This window comes from Chiloscyllium plagiosum, chromosome 5 (genome assembly GCF_004010195.1).
Source record: "Chiloscyllium plagiosum isolate BGI_BamShark_2017 chromosome 5, ASM401019v2, whole genome shotgun sequence".
Taxonomy (NCBI): Eukaryota; Metazoa; Chordata; class Chondrichthyes; order Orectolobiformes; family Hemiscylliidae; genus Chiloscyllium; species Chiloscyllium plagiosum.
Genome location: NC_057714.1, coordinates 47,366,619 through 47,386,058, shown reverse-complemented (window position 1 = coordinate 47,386,058; position 19,440 = coordinate 47,366,619). Strand labels below are relative to the sequence as shown.

Genomic DNA, 19,440 nt, shown 5'->3' with positions numbered 1-19,440 from the left:
CCAATTGTGACATCTTCACCAACTCAAATAACCTAAGCATTGAGAGCTCCTTTTGTGTCTTCACAACATGCTTTCCAACCTAACACTGTGTCAACAGCAAAGTTAGCTCCCATTCAATTAGATCCTCTATCCAAGTCATTTATATAACTTGAAGGAAAAGTGCATTTTGTTGAAGTTTTTCACCTTGCACTCATCAGAACAATTTCTAACAATACCAATGTAAAGGGAAACCACCATTTATACTGCGAGCGAGGAGAGTGCTGATTGATTGGAAAGTTGACTCTAATTGGCAGATGTGAATGTTGTTGTGTCCATCAAAGTAAGCAGCAAGCATTCTATTACACTCCTGACCTGGTCCATGTAGATAGTGGAGAGGGTTTGGGGACTACGGAGTGGTCTACTTGTCTTGAGGTAGCCACCATGAGGTAGCATCCTTCCTGTGCGTCTGGTCAGCATGGCGTGTTGAAGCTTAGGAGAAGCAGTTAGACATTTACTTGATAGAGATGGCATTAATGTGGCATTAACATTACTTACTGTTTGAGAATATGTGTGGATGTTGTCCAGAAGTGATGGAAGGCTGTTCCATGATTGGAAGAGCAGTGATTAGCAATCAACACTGTGGAATTGTTGGTGAACAGCATGACTCCTCACTTTATGCAGAGCAATTCAACAGTTAGACAGAGGACATTTCCTCAAGGGAATCCAACAAACAGCCCCATCTGTCCTTGTGTGTGTCACTCTAAATAATAGGGAATTTCACCTTCATCCCTGTTGACCTGAATGTTACATATGGCAGAGGTGGTCTAATGTTGATTTTGTATTGGGATAGCTGCTTCCATCTCTCCACTGTCTTTCAGTACTCACTTTCAGATCTCAGTATGGGATGTTCTGTGATCAAATGTTCTGGTGAAAGCTGGACTGAGTCAAAGTTCAGATTTTTGTTCAGTAACTACTGATTGCTAACACTATTGATTACTCCTTCCATCAGTTGCTGATGATTAGGTTAGTGGATGGCAATTGGTCAGAGTAATTTTATCTGTTCTGTGTGTTGGATAATTTTAGCTAGTGATACCCTATATTGGATACGTGTCAGTGTTATAGCAAGACGAGAATAATTTGACAAGGAAATGTCTAGGTTTGGAGTATTAGTCTTCAGCGCTACCTAGATATTATTACAGTTCCTAACCTTTACTAGAATGAAAGGTTGGGCTATACTAATGCAATCCTGTTGCCTGTCCATCCCACTACTTGTCCATGTGAAATTGATCAAGATATTTTTCTCATCTACCTGTTAAGAGATGATATTATGCACTTTTGCAGCAGGTGGGACTTCAGGCTGAGAGGTAAGGATACTACTATTGTGCTACAAGAACTCTGACAATGGAACATGATTATTACTCAGTTAACTGATTTCAGGTGATGGCCCTCTTTCCCAAAGAGTGACACGGGAGAACCTTTCATTATTCCCCTTAGGGGTTATTACCACCACACTTCTGATGAGGGAACAAGCAATAGAAGGGCACAAAACTGGAAAACGGGCAACTTGCTGTGTTCTGCAAGCTACCATATTTGCACATGCTGTGCAGTAAAGGAAAAGGGTACGTGCCAGCCAGCTCAGATTGGATTTAAAGAAATTTACCATTGCCTATTGTCCCACTTGTTTCACTGTTATTCTGCAAGAAGAAAATTCAGACATTAACTCCAAACTTGTTTTCAGTCAGTTGTGCAGATATTGGGAAAGCTTGCCAAAACATTGTGTTGACATTCTTTTTGAGTTTTTTTTTTGCTCTTCAGAATTATTTGACTGTAAAGAGGTCTCCAAACGGTTGTTTATCTCTACTTTACCGCATTATTTTCATATACAATTAAGATTAGTGCCTGTTTGGTTGGTGTCTGTTTTTTTCACTTGCTATTGTGGTCCTGCCATTAGGGTGTCTAAAGGTGAAGCTTGTATCGAAGCAGAGTTTGAAGCTTTCTCTTGCCTGTATCTTTTCTGAACTCCTAATTTTCACTTTAAATTTCCTGAGGTGTAACATGGGAAGAAAATCTTATATTTTGTCCTGTAATTAGTTATTTCAGCAATACTTTCCCAAAATTTTAATACCTGGTACAATCATTGTTTTTGCTGTTCATACAAAAAACAAACGATAAAGAATTATTTTGGGATAATAGCAGAAAACTGAGTTTGTAGCAACATGTTAAGCATTGACAGGAAGGTTAAGTATGAACTGAGCAGCAAATAACCAGTGTACACCACATTGACATTGATGGCCCTCAGAGATGGGATTGACATACTTTTTTCAAACAAGAATATTAATGAACCCGATGAAACTGAATCAACAGGGAAACCTGAATTGTGACAGATTCACTTGGAGCCTCAGATAAATTGCAAAAATATGTCTTGTTGCAGAAAAACCAACCTTGTGTACATGAATTCAGTTGTACTGTGAAGACTTCTGTGTTCAAACTTGTGGGTTGCAGAAAGAATTTGGCAAGGAAATGACAGATAGTCTTATGGCCAACATAATAGCTGTTAAGTTGGATGTTTAATACCTAGTCAGACAAACAATAATGCTAGAAATTAAGTTCAAATTGGGCGTTACAAAACACTTCGACTTGTTGTTCAAAACCATCATATAATTTTCTCAAATCGGTCTACCTGGTGGTTTAAGAAGTCCTGAAGAATATCCTCCTAGTGGCTTTCTCACAAATCTACCAAGAAAGGCAGGAAAATGTTCCAAGAAATTGATTTGGAAATCATGAAACTGGTTGGATTTAAAAAAAAATACACTTTTAATCTTGTCTGTTGAATTTTTGCTAAGCTGTAGTACATCTGGAAGTTTTCCTTTGCTTGTCCACTGAGCTTTAATACAGTCTCTCGGGGTTTGATGGAGCTGGCGCCTGGGTGATAACGTTGATGTAATTCTGTCAGGACAGACACTTCTGTAACAGATTGATGTAAACTTAGGGCACGGTTCTGGCACATTCAGTGACATGCCTTGTATCCAGAGGTCTCCTGTCAGGATTTATTAATTCAGTTCACTGCATTTCAATTACAGATATTGACAGGAGTCTATTGATCACCTCCCGTGTAATTTGTTGCCAGCTTGGTTACGGATATTTCTACTTTCTTCTCAGATATTGCACCGTGGCTGCACACATTTCAAGCTGCAGATGTAACAGACTACTCACAGCTGATCTTTGACCCGAGCCAAAAAGAACTCATCGTTGGAGCAAAGTAAACTGCTTTACTTATTTATTTTCTTACTTAAGACTGTCATTGACATTTTAGAAAGATGACTTTACTGAGGTTTGTGAGATTCCATCTTGAATGCCATTTATTTCAATTCTCAGAACATTCAACCCAGTTCAGTCTTGAATGTTTGTAAGATGTTATTTAAAGTAACTTCTGTGCTTTCAGAGTTTGGATATCGATGTTTTTTGACAATCTATTTGTACTTTTTTCTATTAGCATCACACCTTTAATGCTAAATGAAGATAATTAGTATAACAGACTTAACAATGTTATTACTGTCTTTTCACTTGCTTGGGAAATAGTGCTTCTAGTCTGGGAATAATGAGCTGATTTGATGTGTGTGATGCTGGACCATCCATTGGCTGAACAGCAGCTGGCATCCTCTCTGTAGCCATTCCCTGCTTCAGTCCCATCCTGAATTAGTACCACTCAGGCACTGAAGTGATCGGGATTAGGACTCTCCAATCAGAGACTCACTGCTCTCCAGTACTAGCAGCGTCATCAAGAGCAATGGCCATTGGAAGTGGGAGGTCATATTGAGGTGGGATGGTGGGATTATAATTTAATGCAGGGAAATGTCATCACCTCCAGCAGATATCCCCTTTGGGAATGGATTGCCCAAGTAGAAGGGACCTTCCCACTATCTTGGCAGGATATACCTGGCACACATGATGTGGCCCTGTTTGCTGCAGGTTGAATGATGTGGTGTGATGAGACTCTGAAATGATCTTTACCTAGAGGATCAATTAGAGACCTTAATCATTTTTGAGAGAAAATGTACGAGTTCAACCTTTTCCATCCTGGGCTTATTCCACACCTTTCCACCCAATGAAACAAAGTCTCTGATTGGGTGAGAAGAAAGTAAATTCTGTAAATATGATTCAAGTTGTCTTCAACTGGAGGATTTATATAGTGAATGGGGTGGCCTGGGGTAGGATTCTAAGCCACTTAAAGCTGTCAGTCACATTTCAGGTCGCCTGCTAGCCCTCCAAATAACTAAGGTGTAAGTTACTTCATAAAATTTGTTGTCTCCATGATGTCAATGTAGATGTGAAGCTGCAAAGATGCCCCAACCTGGTCAAAATGTTTATTTTCTTACCAAAAGGTAGGAGTGGCAAACTACTAAATATATATCCCATAGAACAAAAGAATGTGTGCCAATAAACAGCATCTTTCATTTAATCTAAAGAGACAAGAAACCATGTTGCCTTTACATGCTCAGATAAGTTGTGCTGTTGAAATTATTTTGAACAGCAGTATTACAACATTTTGCTGTTAAATGCAAATAAGGAAATAAGATTGATCAGCCCAAACTTACATGTGACCAAATCTGCTCCACTTTCAATTATATCATTTAGGTTTCATGAGTAGATGTCAGAACATTACCAAGAATATGTTTATTCAGATTAAATGAAGGTAGAGTGGCAATTTAGTTAATTGGACACCTATGTCAGAGACACTCACATTTGTAGGGAGGATCTGGGGGAGACTGAAAATAGTTGAAGTCCTGGAGAAGTGGAGGCTCTGCCGACCTTGTCAGGACATCCTCGAGAACATTTTGATGCCTACCTTTCACTCGGCAGTCCAAAAGGACAGCTTAGCCATAGGAACACAAGCAAGAGGAATCCATAGCTGGACCACTTGGGGATGATCTTGGACAATTGGGAGGGGAGGAGAGCACAGGTTGGGAATCAGGACGGGGGAACAGTGTGAGGCAGATTGTGAATTGGAAAGATTGACGGTGGTTAGCAGAGCAATTTAAATTACAATCAGTTCTGCTATAACGCTGAAATTCTGTTCTCGTGCAATTTTGTGTCATAAGAAAATCACCATTTCTAGAATGGCGTTATAACCAATACATGCTTTAAAAATTTGCGCATTTGAAATAGTGTTTGTAATTCATCGATTGCATTATAGTAAATTAGCATTAACGAAACATGCGTTATAGTAGAATGACCTGGAATTAATGAAACAGCCTACTTCTCCATTGGGGAGCCAACGTCTCATGACATCCACCACTTTTAAAACTTGTCTGCCCCAAATCTTTCTACCTACATCATTGGGGAGTTAATGTCATGGTCATTGAATATGCAACAAAGTGTTCATGTCTCTGCCATCAGTATGTCTTCAATATGGTCAGTTGACTCTAACCTCTTTTCCCTCCCTGTTCCCTATATCCTTTTGCATCATTTCTCCTCAAATACTTTACGTTCCCTTTTAAATCATATTATAGACCCTGCTTCAAAGATCACTTGCAGGCAAAAATTAGTAGTTTTAATAATCTGTTATATGCAAAACTTCCTCTAATTTCTTCCTTGTTCTCTGGTTATAATCCTGAGTACATATTCCCTTGTTTACCAACATATGGAAGCAGTCTTTCATTATTCACCTCAAAACTTTCCATAATTTGGAAATCTCTTTGATCTTCTTGAAATGCCTCTGCTTCAGCAAAAAAGGCTCCAATTTTTTTAAACTTTCCATTATAACCATTTCTTTCTACTTGCTGTTAATTTTCCATTCTCCAATATCCCTTTTATCAGAACTGAAGTACACAAGGTACACCACTGTGGCAAAGCCCCTCTCTTAGAGTAACAAGAAATAGTCTGATTTTTCAATGGGCATTTTAAAATGAATATTTTGTTGTGGGATTTTGCTGTTCCTGGAAACTTTGCTTTTATTGCCTCAGAGTTAATTTAGTTGCAATGAAGTGATTAGTACATGGAATTAATTTGAATCTGTATTTGTGTTGCAGAAAATGTTAGTTTCATTGAGCGTCCCTCACTTTCAAAAAGACCACTCATCATGTAAATTTTATTTCTTGCAGAAACTACCTCTTCAGGCTAAAACTGGAGGATCTGACATTAATTCAGGTGTGTGAAATGTGTTTGTGTTTTACTTGAGCAGGAGTAATGTTTGATGTTAAGGTAACATTTTTGGCAAGTACTTTGGTCAATGTACAAGTATTTCACAGAAAAGCAGCATTTATTCCTCTGCTTCTGATCTCCAAGTAGGTTCTCACACCCAGAGATGTTTCCCATCATTGATGACAACAAGTTGAAAAGGCATAGATATGACTTCAAGGCATCAGTCAGTATGTTCTATCTTATTTTGGGCCTACACAAGTCACATTAAAGAGACCAGGGCTCGATTTTCTTTCCGGATTCCTATTCCAAGACCATCCTATATACCAGGTTGGCATCCTGGAAATGGCTGTGGTCAGACTATGTAGGGGATTTTCCAGAACGTGAACTCACTGGAAACCTTTTTTCCCCCCTCCCTATTCTTTTTAAATGCTCTAAACCCTGGAACATCCAGCAACCATTCCTGCCTCTAAGAAACCCATGTCTCTATTATGGCCACAACATCATAGCACCAGGTACTGATCCATGCTCTAAGTTCATCACTTTTATTCCTGATACTCCTTGCGTTAAAGCAAACACATTTTAACTGATCCCTTGGTTCCTTCCCAGGAAAATCCTTCCCACTAGCTGGTCTACCTCTTGCTACTGCCTCATCTGCATCAACTCTCATCACTGATATATAAACTCAGGTTCCCACCCCCCTGCCATACTAATTTAAACCCTCCTGAACCACTCTAGCAAACCTTCCACCCAGGACATTGGTCCCCTTCCAGTTCAGATGCAACCCGTCCTTCTTGTATAGGTCCCACCTTCCCCAGAAGGCATCCCAATTATCTAGATATCTGAAGCCCTTCCTCCTACACCAGCTACGCAGCCACGTGTTAAGCTGTGCCTGCTCCCTGTTCCTCACCTCGCTATCTCGTGGCACCGGTAGTAAACTAGAGAACACTACTCTGTTCGTCCTGCTCTGCAGCTTCCATCCTAACTCCCTGAAATCACTTTTTATATCCTCAATCCTTTTTCTGGCTATATCATTGTGCCAATATGTAACACGATTTCTGGATGTTCGCCTTCCCCTTTTAGAACCTTATACACCCGATTGGAGACGTCCCAGACCCTGGCACCAGGGAGGCAGTATACCTTCCGGGAATCCCGATCCTGACCACAAAATCTCCTGTCGATTCCCCTAACTATCGAGTCCCCTACCACGAGTACTTTTCTATTCTGTCCCCTTCCCTTCTTTGCCACAGTGTCAGGCTCAGTGCCAGAGATCTGACTGCTATGGCTTTCCTCTGGTAGGTCATTTCCCCCCAACAATATCCAAAACGGTATACTTACTGCTGAGGGGCATGTCCACAGGGGATCTCTGCACTGTCTGCCTGTCCCCTTTCCTCCCCCTAACTGTAACCCATCTATCCTTGTCCTGAGCCTTAGGAGTGACCAACTCCCGGTAACTCCTCTCAATTACCCCCTCAACCTCCCGAATGATCCATAGTTCATCCAGTTCCAGCTCCAATTCCCTAACATGGTTTCCAAGGAGCTGGAGTTGGGTGCACTTCCCGCAGACGTAGCCAGTGGAGACGTGTGCCATGTCTCCCACCTGCCACATTCTGCAGGAGGAGCAAACAACTGCCCTAGCATCCATACACCACTTATCTGAACACCCACTCAGTACTAAAGTAGAAAGCTTAGTTCAAGTTGCTATAAAATTACTAACAAACCTATATTCAATAGAGGAAGTTTAGAATGAACCTTACCTTATTAACTAGGCTAGAGGAGGAGGGCGGGTGGGAGAACTATAGTTGTAGAGTCTCGGGTTTAGCCGCCTTGCTGATAGCCGTCTTCCCGGCTGCCCCTCTGGTCCTTGTCACTTCCTCTGCTGCTCCCGCTCCTTCTGTGAAAGGGAAAATACCGCTGTCCGCTACTGGTAAGTAATTTTAAAAAACGGCCTTACCTTAGCTGCAGTCTTCAGGGTTCGTCTTCCCTCCGCTGCTGCTCGCACTCAAAACAAAATGAAGGGTATGTAGGTTAGTTTGATCTTTGAGTCGGGTAAAAAGTCAGCACAACATCAAGGGCCGAAGGGCCTGTACTGTACTGTTCTATGTTCTATGTTCAACCTTTTCCACCCTGGGCTTACACCATACCTTCTTATCCAATGAAGCAAAGTCTTGGGCACACGGTGGCTCAGTGGTTAGCACTGATGCCTCACAGCACCAGGGTCCCAGGTTCGATTCCAGCCTCGGGCGTCTGTCTGTATGGAGTTTGCACATTCTCCCTGGGTTTGCTCCGGTTCCCTCCCACAATCTAAAGATGTGCGGGTCAGGTGAATTGGCCATGCTAAATTGCCCATAGTATTTATAACCAATGTACCTACTATTTCTGTAGTTACTTCTATGATCCTAGGTGCAAACTATCAGGGCCAGGGAACATATCTGCCATTAGCTCCATTAATTTGTCTAATACTACTATTTAATGCCTTCTCCATACTATGGTATGGTACTATACCATAGTATTAGGTGCATTAGTCAGAGGGAAATGGGTCTGGGTGGGTTACTCTTCGGAGGGTCGGTGTGGACTGGTTGGGCCAAAGGGCCTGTTTCCACACTGTAGGGAACCTAATCTTTAGGTGGGTGAGAAGAAAGTAAATATGGTTCAAGTTGTCTTCAACTGGAGGATTTATATAATGGGTGGGGTGGCCCGGGGTAGGATTCCAAGCCACATAAAGCTGTCACTCACATTTCAGGTCACTTGCTTGCCCTCCAAATAACTGAGGTGTAAGTTACTTGATAAAATACATTGTCTCCATGATGTCAATGTAGCTGCAAAGATGCTCCAACCTGTTCAAAATATTTATTTTCGTATCAAAAGGTAGGAGTAGCAAATGACTGAACATATATCCCATAGAATAAAGGAGTGTGTGCCAATAAACAACATCTTCCATTTAATCTAGAGACAAGACACCATGTTGCCTTCACATGCTCAGATATGAAATTATTTTGAATAATTATCTAACTACATTGCTGCATGCAAATGGAAAAAAGATTAATCAGTCCAAACCTGCATGTGATCATATCTTACCTACATTGTTTTCAACTGTATAATTTAGGATCTATGAATAGATACTAATACCAAAGTTTAATCAGAAAGAATATGGAGAAGGCATTAAATAGTAGTATTAGACAAATTAAAGGAGCTAATGGCAGATACGTTCCCTGGCCCTGATAGTTTGCACCTAGGATCATAGAAGTAACTACAGAAATAGTAGGTACATTGGTTATAATTTCCCAAAAATTACTTGATACTGGAGAAGTGCCAGAGATTTGGAAAACTGCTAATATGACATATCATTCAAAAAGGGAGGGAGGCAAAAAGCAGGAACCGTAGACTGATTAGCCAAACATCTGTTGTTGGAAAAGTATTGGATTCAATTATTAAGGAAGTAATGGCCACACATTTGGAAAATAATAATCTAATCAAGCAGAGTCAAAATGGCTTCATGAGAGGGACCATGTGATGACTAATCTATTAGAATTTGTTTGAGGAAGTCTCAACCAGAGTCAATAGAGTGAAACTAGATGTCTTATTTTGGGACTTCCAGAAAGCATTCAACAATGTACCTCACAAAAGGCTAAGTTGTAAGAGCTCTTTGTGTTGGAAGCATCATATTGGAATACATAAAGAATTGGTAAATGGGCAGGAAACAGTGAGTGGGGTTTAGGGGTTCTTACTCAGGTTGGCAACCTGTAACCAGTGTGGTTCCACAGGGATCAGCACTGGGACTCCAACTGTTTTCAATACATATTAATGACTTGAAGGGAGGAAGCAAATAAACTCGCCAAATTTACAGATGCAACAAAAATAGGTGTAAATGCAAGTTGCCAGAGGAATACAAACAGTGTATAGAGAAATACTGATAGATGAAGTAAGTGGGGAAAAAGTTAGCAATGGAGTAGATTATGAGAAAATTGAATTTGTTCATTTTTGAAGAGAGAAGGAATGAACAGAGTTATTATTTAAAAAGGGGGGAAAACTACAGAAAGCTGCAGTGCAAAGGGTCTTGGGGGTACTCGTGCACAAAACTCAGAAAGCTAGCTCACAGGTACAGCAGGGAATCAGGAAGGCTAATGGAATTTTGGCCCTTATTTCAAGGGGTTGGAGAGTAAGAGTAGGGAAATCTGACTGCAACTGTACAAGGTGTTGATGGGACCACATCTGGACTACTGTGAGCAGTTTTGGTCCCCTTATTTAAGGAAAGATACCACTTCCTTGGAGGCGGCTCAGACAAGATTCACTAGGATGATCTGAACCCTGGAATGCCTGGTCTCTTCAGTGTGACCTATGTAGGAGATCAGAATTAGGGGAATAGATGCTTGCTTTTCTTTGAAACCCTTATGCATTGACCAGATTACTTTCTAGAAATGCCCAGAAAAGACTTTAACATCAAACATTATTCCTGCTCCAGAAAAACACAAATTGATTTCACACACCTGAATTAATTCACTAGTATGGAGGGATTGTCCACTGAATAAAGGCTAAGCAGGTTGGGACTCTGCTCATTAGAGTTTAGAATATTGAGTGGTGATCAGAATGAATCATGTAGGATAGTTAAGAGGCTTAACAAGGTAATTGCTGACGGGATGTTCCCCTTCATGGGAGAATCTAGGGCCAGGGGCATAGTCTCAGAATAAAGAGGTGCCAATTTAAGACTGAAATGAGGAGGAATTTCTTCTCTCAGAGGATTGTTAATCTTTGGAACTCCTTGGCACAGATAGCTGCAGAGCAGAGTCCTTGTGTATGTTTAAGGCTGAGATAGATCAGTCAGTTAATCAAGAGTTACAGGGAAAACACAGGAACGTGGCCATAAGGACTAGTGTATCAGCCATGATCCTACTGAATAGCAGAGCAGGTTCAAGGGCCAAACAGCCTAAACCTGTTAGTATTTCTCATGGTTTTATTGTTACGTGGCAGCATTACCAAGAGTATGTTTATTAAGATTACATAAAGGTAGAGTGGCCATGAGTTTTCATTCTTTTAGTTCAGTCTTCGATTTGCTGACTGGCATCAGAGACACTCACATTTGTAGGGAGGATCTGGGGGAGACGGATAACAGCTGAAGTCCTGGAGAAGTGGAAGTTCTGCCGATCTTGCCATTAGAACCTTCTGAACGTTTTGCTGCCTACCTTCCACGTGGCAGTCCAAAAGCAGGAAGGCACATAGGCACAAGCAAGAGGAATCCAGAGCTGGACCCCTTGGGGATGATCTTGGATAATTGGGAGGGGAGAAGAGAGCTCAGGGTGGGAATCAGAGATTGGGGAAACAGTGTGGGGCAAATTGTGAATTGGAAAGATTGACAGTGGTTAATAGAGTATTTTAAATTAATTAAGGAAACAGCCTGCTCCTCCAGTAGGGAGCCAAGGTCTCATTGACATCCAATACTTTTAAAATTTGTCTGCTTCAAAACCTCTTATATACATTATTGGGGAGTTAATGTCAAGGTGATAGAATATATAATAAAGTGTTCATGTCTCTGCCATCTATATATTCAATATAGAATCCATGCAGTGTGGAAGCTGGCCATTTAGCCCATCGAGTCCACACCGACTCCCCAGAGAATATCTCACCTAGACTCACACCCATCCTGTTCCTGCACTTCCCATGGCTAATCCATGTAGCCTGCATATCCTTTGATACTATAAGCAATTTAGCACAGCCAATCCACCTATCCAGCACATCTTTGGACTATGGGAGAAAATCAGAGCACCTGGGGGAAATCCGTGCAGACACTCAGAGAATGTGCAAGCGCCCAAGGCTGGAATCAAACCCAGGTACCTGATGCTATAAGGCAGCAGTGCTAACCACTGAGCCACTGCGCCACCCCCTGAGCCACTATGCCACCTCTGTAATGGGCCATCAACTCTAAACATTTTTCCCTCCCTGTTCCTATATCCTTTTGTATCATTCCTCCTCAAATACTTAACAGTTCCCTTTTAAATCTTGTTATAAACTCTGCTTCAAAGATCATTTGCAGGTAAGAGTTACCTGCTTTATTAATTTGCTACACGTAAAGCTTTTTCAAATTTCTTCCTTGTTCTCTGTTTATGATCCTGAATACATAATTCCCTTGTTTACCAACACGAGGAAACAATCTTTCAATATTCACCTTCTTAAAAATGTCCCATAGTTTTGAAATCTATTTGATCTTCCTCAAACTTCTCTGCTTTGACAAAAAGTCACCAATTTCTTGGACCTTTCATTATATTTACAGTATCTCTTCCAATTTATTTTGCTGTAAACTTTCCACGATGCAATTACCTCTTTCATTAGAACTAAAGTACACAGGACACACCATTGCGGCCAAGCCACTTTCTTGTACAGGTAACAGCAATAGTCTCATTTTTCAATGACCATTTTAAAATTAACATTTTCATGTGGGGTTTTGATTTTCTTGGGGACTTAACTTTTCTGCTTAGGAATCAACTTAATTGCCTTTGAGGTGATTAGTACATGGAACTAGTTTGAATCTGTCTGTGTTGCAGAAAATATTTCAGTTGCATCGAGGGACCTTCACTTTCAAAAGAATCACTGATCATGTAAATATTACTTTTTGCAGAAACAACCTCTACAGGCTAAAATTGGAGGATCTGACATTAATTCAGGTGGGTAAAATCTATTTTTTTTGCATGGGAATAATTTTTGATGTTAAAATAACATTTTTGGCAAGTACTCTGGTCAATGTATAAGCATTTCACAGAAAAGCAGCATCTATTCCTCTGCTTCTGATCTCCAAGTAGGTTCTCACACCAGAGATGTTTCCCCTCATTGATGACAGCAAGTTTAAAGGCTTAAACAAGATTTCAAGGCATCAGTCAGTATGTTCCATCTTATTTTGGGCCTACACAAGTCACATTAAAGAGACCAGGGGCATCATTCCAGATTTTCTTTCCAGAGTCCTGATCCCAAGACCATCCTGTATACCAGGTTGGCATCCTGGAAATTGCTGTGGTCAGACTATGGAGGGGATTTTCAAGAACGTGAACTCACTGGAAACCTCATCCAATTTGGGATAGCTGGCGAGCTGAGCAGCCAAGAGAGCCAATGAAAATACCCAATGCTGTTGTTGGTTGGAAAACCCATCAAGAAAGAGGCTGTTGCTAATGTAGGCGGGGAATGTTCTCTAAAGATCTCAGGAAGTTTAAAAGTAAAATATTCCCACAGCTGCCAGGCAATCAATGGGGAAGTAGGGAAGGGTTTGGAGGGATGGAAGGAGAGGTAGTTAAAGGAGGCCTCCGTGCCTCCAGCGACTGTCACTGGGAGGCTGCCTCCATCCATACATCATTGCAGCCTTGGTGGGGCCCACATGATGCGTGCCCTCAATTGGTATTTTAGTTTATCTTAATGACTATCTGTCACTGGCAGCAAGCTACCACTCACTACCATTCCAGCAAGCAATCTCACTAAAAATAGACCAGCGACAGTAATGTACCAGTAGTCTGTCTGGCACACCAGCTAGTAGTGCAAAATTCATGGCACACCCCATTCTGAACCTACTGTATTCAGAGAATGAAATTCTAACCCCAGGTGTTGTTTCTTGTTTTGGTAGCTTTCTGAATGATTAAAATTGCATTTTGTTTTATAGAATTATTATACATTCGGTTCCTGAAGGAAGTAAATCAGGAATGTGTTGATATTGTTTCCAGTGTTTTCTTTTTTTTCATTCTGTTGATTCTTCATCACTTGATACTTGTATTTTGACTGAAAGCAAAAGGTTAATAACAATTAAACCAGTTATTGGCCATGCTGTGAAGGCAGTTATCCACCAGGTGGCAGTATTCTTTTCCACATTCATTTCTTCCATATAGATCTATAGAAGCTAAATTGAAATCAAAAAATAATCACTACACACAAGTTATTATTTTTCAACAATTCTTATATATATCAATTGTTTTATCAGTATGAGGATATTTAAAAACTGAAGAAAAATAAATAACTTCCAATTCTTCTAACTACAGAACTAGAATGATAAAAATATTGAAAGTACTTTGTGAGATTAGTGAGCATAGACCAAAGGTTAAATCTGATTTTATCCTTGTCTGCTTGACTGAATACCACTATGTATATGTATTCATTGAAGGAACAGCAGAACTATATTGCTATTTCCTAATGATTAAAGGAAGCAATAAATTTAAATTACCATAAAGGATTCTGTTTGCTAGAGTTTGTGCTTTCATAGACCTGTCTGTTGTGTTTGTGTTTGTTCACACAAAGCTGCATTTGTCATGTTGCAGTAGTTTATTGCAGTAATTTATTCAGAGGTAATGTGCTGTAACTTGCATGCAAGTTCATTTACTTTCAGTCACCCTTATAACTATGGATATCTTAAAAGCAAGTCCTAAACTGATTTAGGATCAGGAAAATGAAAATTGGTAATTCTGAGAAATTCACTCACTCCCGAAAGGGAAATGAGCATTTCTGTTTACCCTCTGTATCTCAGTCACAGTATTCCAGGGTCTGATGCAGATCTGTGAACGAATCTGGAGTCTGAATTTGTTGCTCCATGCATTCCCTGAAGGTCGAGGGAAGATTGGTTTTACATCTACCTCTGTAGCTCATATTAATATTTACAGATAAATCGTTCTTGGTACAATGAGGAATTTAAATTCGCTTTGGGTTCATCTCAATACAGAAACAGAAAACGTCATGTGACCCATTCAATCATTTGGCCTGTGCTAAAGTTAAATGAAAACATATTGTACTTTTTTAAAAAAAATTGCAAATGCTGGAACTTTTGAAATGAAAATAGAAAATGCTGTAAACGCTCAGCAAGGTGAGCAGCATCTTTGTTGAGAGAAATTGATTTTACTTTTCATGTAAATTAATTTGTAAGAGGACAAGAAAAGCGAGTGATGTAATAGGTTTTAAGCAAATAAAATGGAGAGGGTTGGAAGAATTCTAAATATTAAGTCCTGATGAACAGTTAACTCCCCTTCTCCTCTGATGCTGCTTGACCTGCTGTGCTTTTTACAGCTCCACTCTCTAGCCACTCTGACTCTCCAGCATCTGCAATTCTCACTAACTCCTACATATTCTTGTCTATTATAAGCCTCAAGTGGTCACTTTGCAATGAACTACTTAGCAATCTCTTATTATTGCTGATGAATTATTGTGTGAAGCTATTAAATCCAAATGCTTATTTGCCTTCCCATTTCTGAGTCCCTGTCAATGTCCTGATCACAAAATATATGCTTTTGTTGATCCCTTTAGATTTAGATTTAGATTTAGATTCTTTTGTCATGTGTATTTTACAGTAAAAATATAATAAAATACAGTGAAAAGTCTTCATTTGTTGCCACAAATAGCACCATTTTGAATAGTTTAATAAGGAGAAAAAGAAAGATATAGCTTGGAGTATCTTTGAAGAGTACATTAGAATATTTGAAAATGTCTTTAAGCATTCCTCCAAGTTATACTTTATTCAGTATAAACATTCCAGATGGGTTAGTATGGAAAACTTAGATTCACTCAAGGTATGAATAAATGTGAGAATATGAATGTCTTCTCTCGTCTTCATTTGCCTTGTGTGATCTTGTAATATAAAATAGTAAAATAAGGAGCCTTTAACGTAACAAATCATTTCAAGGTAGTTTGTTATAAAATATGACCCAATTACAGAAGGAGAGGCCAGATGACTAACTGCTTGGTTACGTTTTAAGGATTGTCCTAAAAGGGGAAAGTGGGAGAGATGTAGGGACGGAATTTCAGAGTTTGAATGAAGGTAACTGAAATGGCAATCACCAGCGATGGAGCGGTTAAAATCGGGGATGCTAAAAAGGCTAGAGTTAAATTAATATAATTCCTGAGGGTTGTGGGACTGGAAGACAGTGCAGAAATAGAGAGGGAGAAGGCTATGGAAGGATTTGAAACATATATGCACATTTTAACATGAAGACATTGCTTGATCGGTGGACAACTGTAGGCCAGCAAGCACAGGAATCATAGAAGAATAGGACTTGGTGTGATGGAAGTCATGAGCAGTCTGTACATCCCTCCCTATCTCTATTCCCTCTCCAGCTTGTACACCCCTCCATATTTCTGTAACTTCCTTCAGCCCCTCCAGCCCTCCCTCTCGACATGCGTAGAGCACATACTAAGCTTGTGCATACATAGAAGTTTGGATGTTTTCAAATTTAATGAAGGATAGAATGTGGGAGAGCAGCCAGGAGTGTGTTGGAATAGTTATGTCCAGGGATGAATGAGAGTTTCAGTAGCAGACAGGTTGGGCTTTGTTATAGAGGTGGAAATAGGAGGGCTGAGTTAACCATGAATATATGGTCAGAACTCACCTCAAATCAAATATGACTTCAGCCTCTGACTGTTGCCAAAGAGAATGGAATTGCTAGGAATGAGTTGGTGGCTAGGGAACAAAGTTTAAGAAGGAATCAAAACAATGGCTTCTATCTTCGTGATATTGAATTGGAAGAAGAATTTGCTCATGCAGTACTGGATCTTGGATAAAGCTGTCTGGAAACATAACAACAGTAGAGGAATTGAGTGAGATGGTGGTGTGGCAGTGCAGGTATAATTAGTGTACACATGAAAATTATGCTATGCTTTTGAATAATGCTGCCAAGAGGAAACATGTAGATCAGAATTAGAATGGAACCAAAGATAGATACTTGGAGCACATCAGAGGTAATGCTGTGGAAGCAAGAAGGGAAGCTATTGCAAATGATTCACTGGTTATGATTTGATCAATAAGATTTGACAAAACAAAATTCATTGTTGAAGATCATAAAACTGAATTCTAGAAAACACTACTGAAACATGGAAGAGTTGATAAGTGGATAAGGCATCAAGGACAGATAATTGTATCCAATGATACTAAAATAGTGTGAGTGGAAATTGCAATGGCACTGACATTAATTTTTCAGCTTCCTTTAGACTCAGGGCTGATGCCAGAGCATTGGGGAATGACAAATGTTACACTTTTGTTCAAAGAAACATGCCAGGATAACAACTACAGATGAGTTGTGATAACCTCAATGGTTAGGAAACTTCTGGAAAACAACAATTCAGGATAACCTATCTTTTCCTCACATAATTAGTTTAATTTTTAAAAAGCCAGCATTGATTTGTTGAGGGCAAATAATCTTTAATTAGCTTGCATTAACCGTGAAGGTAATGCTGTTGTGGTGTACATGGACTCCCAGGGGACATTTGATACAATGCACTACAACAGATTTGAGAGCAAAGTTAGAGCTTATGGAATTAAAAGGCACAGTGGCAACATGGATATGACATTGACCAAGTGACAGGAAAGAATAAAGTGAGGACTGCAGATACTGGAGATCAGAGTTTAAGAGCATGGTGCTGGAAAAGCACAGCTGGTCAGGCAACATCTGAGGAGCAGGAGAATTGACGTTTTAGGCATAAGTCATTCTTGCTTGAAATGCCAACTCTCCTGCTCCTCGGACGCTGCCTGACCGGCTGTGCTTTTCCAGCAACACAATCTTTGAAAAGTAATAGGAAACAAAGGGTTACTGTGAACTGTTCTCTTTCAGCATGGAGGAGTGTCACAGGAATTGGTATTAAAACATTTGCTGTTCCTGATATACATTCTGACTGACAATAAGGCACCACCTTTGAATTTGTGGCTGGCATGAAAAATGGTGAACCATGAGGAGGACAGAGTAGAGCTTCAAAAAGACATACTGTATATAGTTTGGTGAAATGGCCATTTAAATAGCAGATAAAATTTAATGTCGAGAAGCGTGAAGTGATTAATTTTGATTGAAGAGTACAATTGGACCTGGAGAAAATATAGAATACAATTCTAAAGTCTGTGTAGGAGCAGAGGACCTGCTCATTGAAGGGGAGAGGATGAGTTCTGAGAGTGATTAATAAAGAGTATGCATCCTGGGCTTTATCATTAGGGGGGGATAGAGTACGAAAGTGTAAAATAAGCTGCTTCACACTCACGTGGAAAATTGAGTCCAGATCTGTTCGTCACACTGTCAGAACATGAAAACATTCAAGATTGTGCAGAAAAGATTCACAAGAATTTTCTAGGGGCCCGAGGAGCTTCAATTATGTCGATATATTGGAGAAGTTGGGCCTGTTCTCTTTGGAGAAGAAAAATATTGAGAGAAAATTTGAGAGACGTTTTCAGAACCGATAGAACCAGTGTGGTTGGAGATTGCCTTCCATCATGAAGGTTTAGTTAAGAAGATTAAGTATTAATTGTGCAAAAAGATACTGGTTTTGTATCTAATGTGGCATTTTCCTACCATAGCGCTCTCTTCCTGTCTATGCCTTGTTCACCAGTTTTATAATTACCTTACTTATTCGTTCTCCTACATCAATCCTTTAACTTTGGTTTTTGATACCTCATGATTACTTGTTGATTACTCTTGGCTTGTGGCTGCCTACACTCTTGATAGTGCCCTGACCTGTGACCGAAGGCTCTTCATTCTTAATCTGAAAGTAACTGGAAGAATTGCACAAATAATTATGGTCAGCACAAGATAGGGATGAAACAGTGGCTCAAGTGAAAGGGAAAATAAATCAATGAATAAAATTTGACTTGATATTTGATAATATTATAATAAAATTTGATAACAGATTAATATTGCTGTTTAATGTCATTCCAACAACCTTATTTTCTTAAATAAATCTGCCAAGCTGTTTGATGATTGTATAACTTTATGGACTGAATCTCTTCAGCCCTGAATGATGACAAAATCAGAAAGATGGAATTCTCAATATCAAGTAAAAGAGTTTGATTTTCCACCGAAGATGGTAACAGTGAAATGAACATTTTGCTAATGAGCATGTGGGGGCCTACTTGCATGCATTTACACCTTATTATTATCTATTAGCTGACTAGTGAGAAGAGGTGCCAGAGGATTGGCAGACAGCCAATATGGTATTGCTATTCAGGAAGGTAGGAAAAGAAAAATCAGGAAACTACAGACCAGTCAGTCTGACCTCAGCGGTGGAGATACATGGAAGCAATTCTGAGGAACAGAATTAATCTACACTTGGAGAGGCAGGGATTAGCATGAACAGTTAGTGTGGCTTTGTTAAGGAAAGCCATGTCTGACAACTAGTTTGAATTTTTGAAGAGGTGACCAGGTGTGTAGATGAGCCACAAGCATAGTATCACACACACACACACCCAACTGGTGCATGGAGTTCAGGGCTTATTCAAAGCAGTTAGTGGGGGACAAATTTATGTGATATTTAAATTAACCTTGGGTGAGAGTATTGCATTCTGATATGGATGAGGCCTGTGTTGCATTAAGTGCTGCAAGTGATGATAATTGT

At 39.8% G+C, this 19,440-nt stretch overlaps 1 protein-coding gene across 1 annotated transcript in view; it reads left to right on the top strand.

Moving 5' to 3' along the window:
• Positions 1–1,282: 1,282 nt before the first annotated feature.
• Positions 1,283–19,440, top strand: part of sema5a (sema domain, seven thrombospondin repeats (type 1 and type 1-like), transmembrane domain (TM) and short cytoplasmic domain, (semaphorin) 5A) — a 293,417-nt gene continuing 275,259 nt past the window's right edge. Inside the window, exons 1-3 of the mRNA XM_043689990.1 lie at positions 1,283–1,343; positions 3,139–3,238; positions 12,728–12,773. Of these exons, the coding sequence (XP_043545925.1) occupies positions 1,307–1,343; positions 3,139–3,238; positions 12,728–12,773 (183 nt within the window). The 5' untranslated portion in view covers positions 1,283–1,306. The remainder of the gene's footprint in view (positions 1,344–3,138; positions 3,239–12,727; positions 12,774–19,440) is intronic.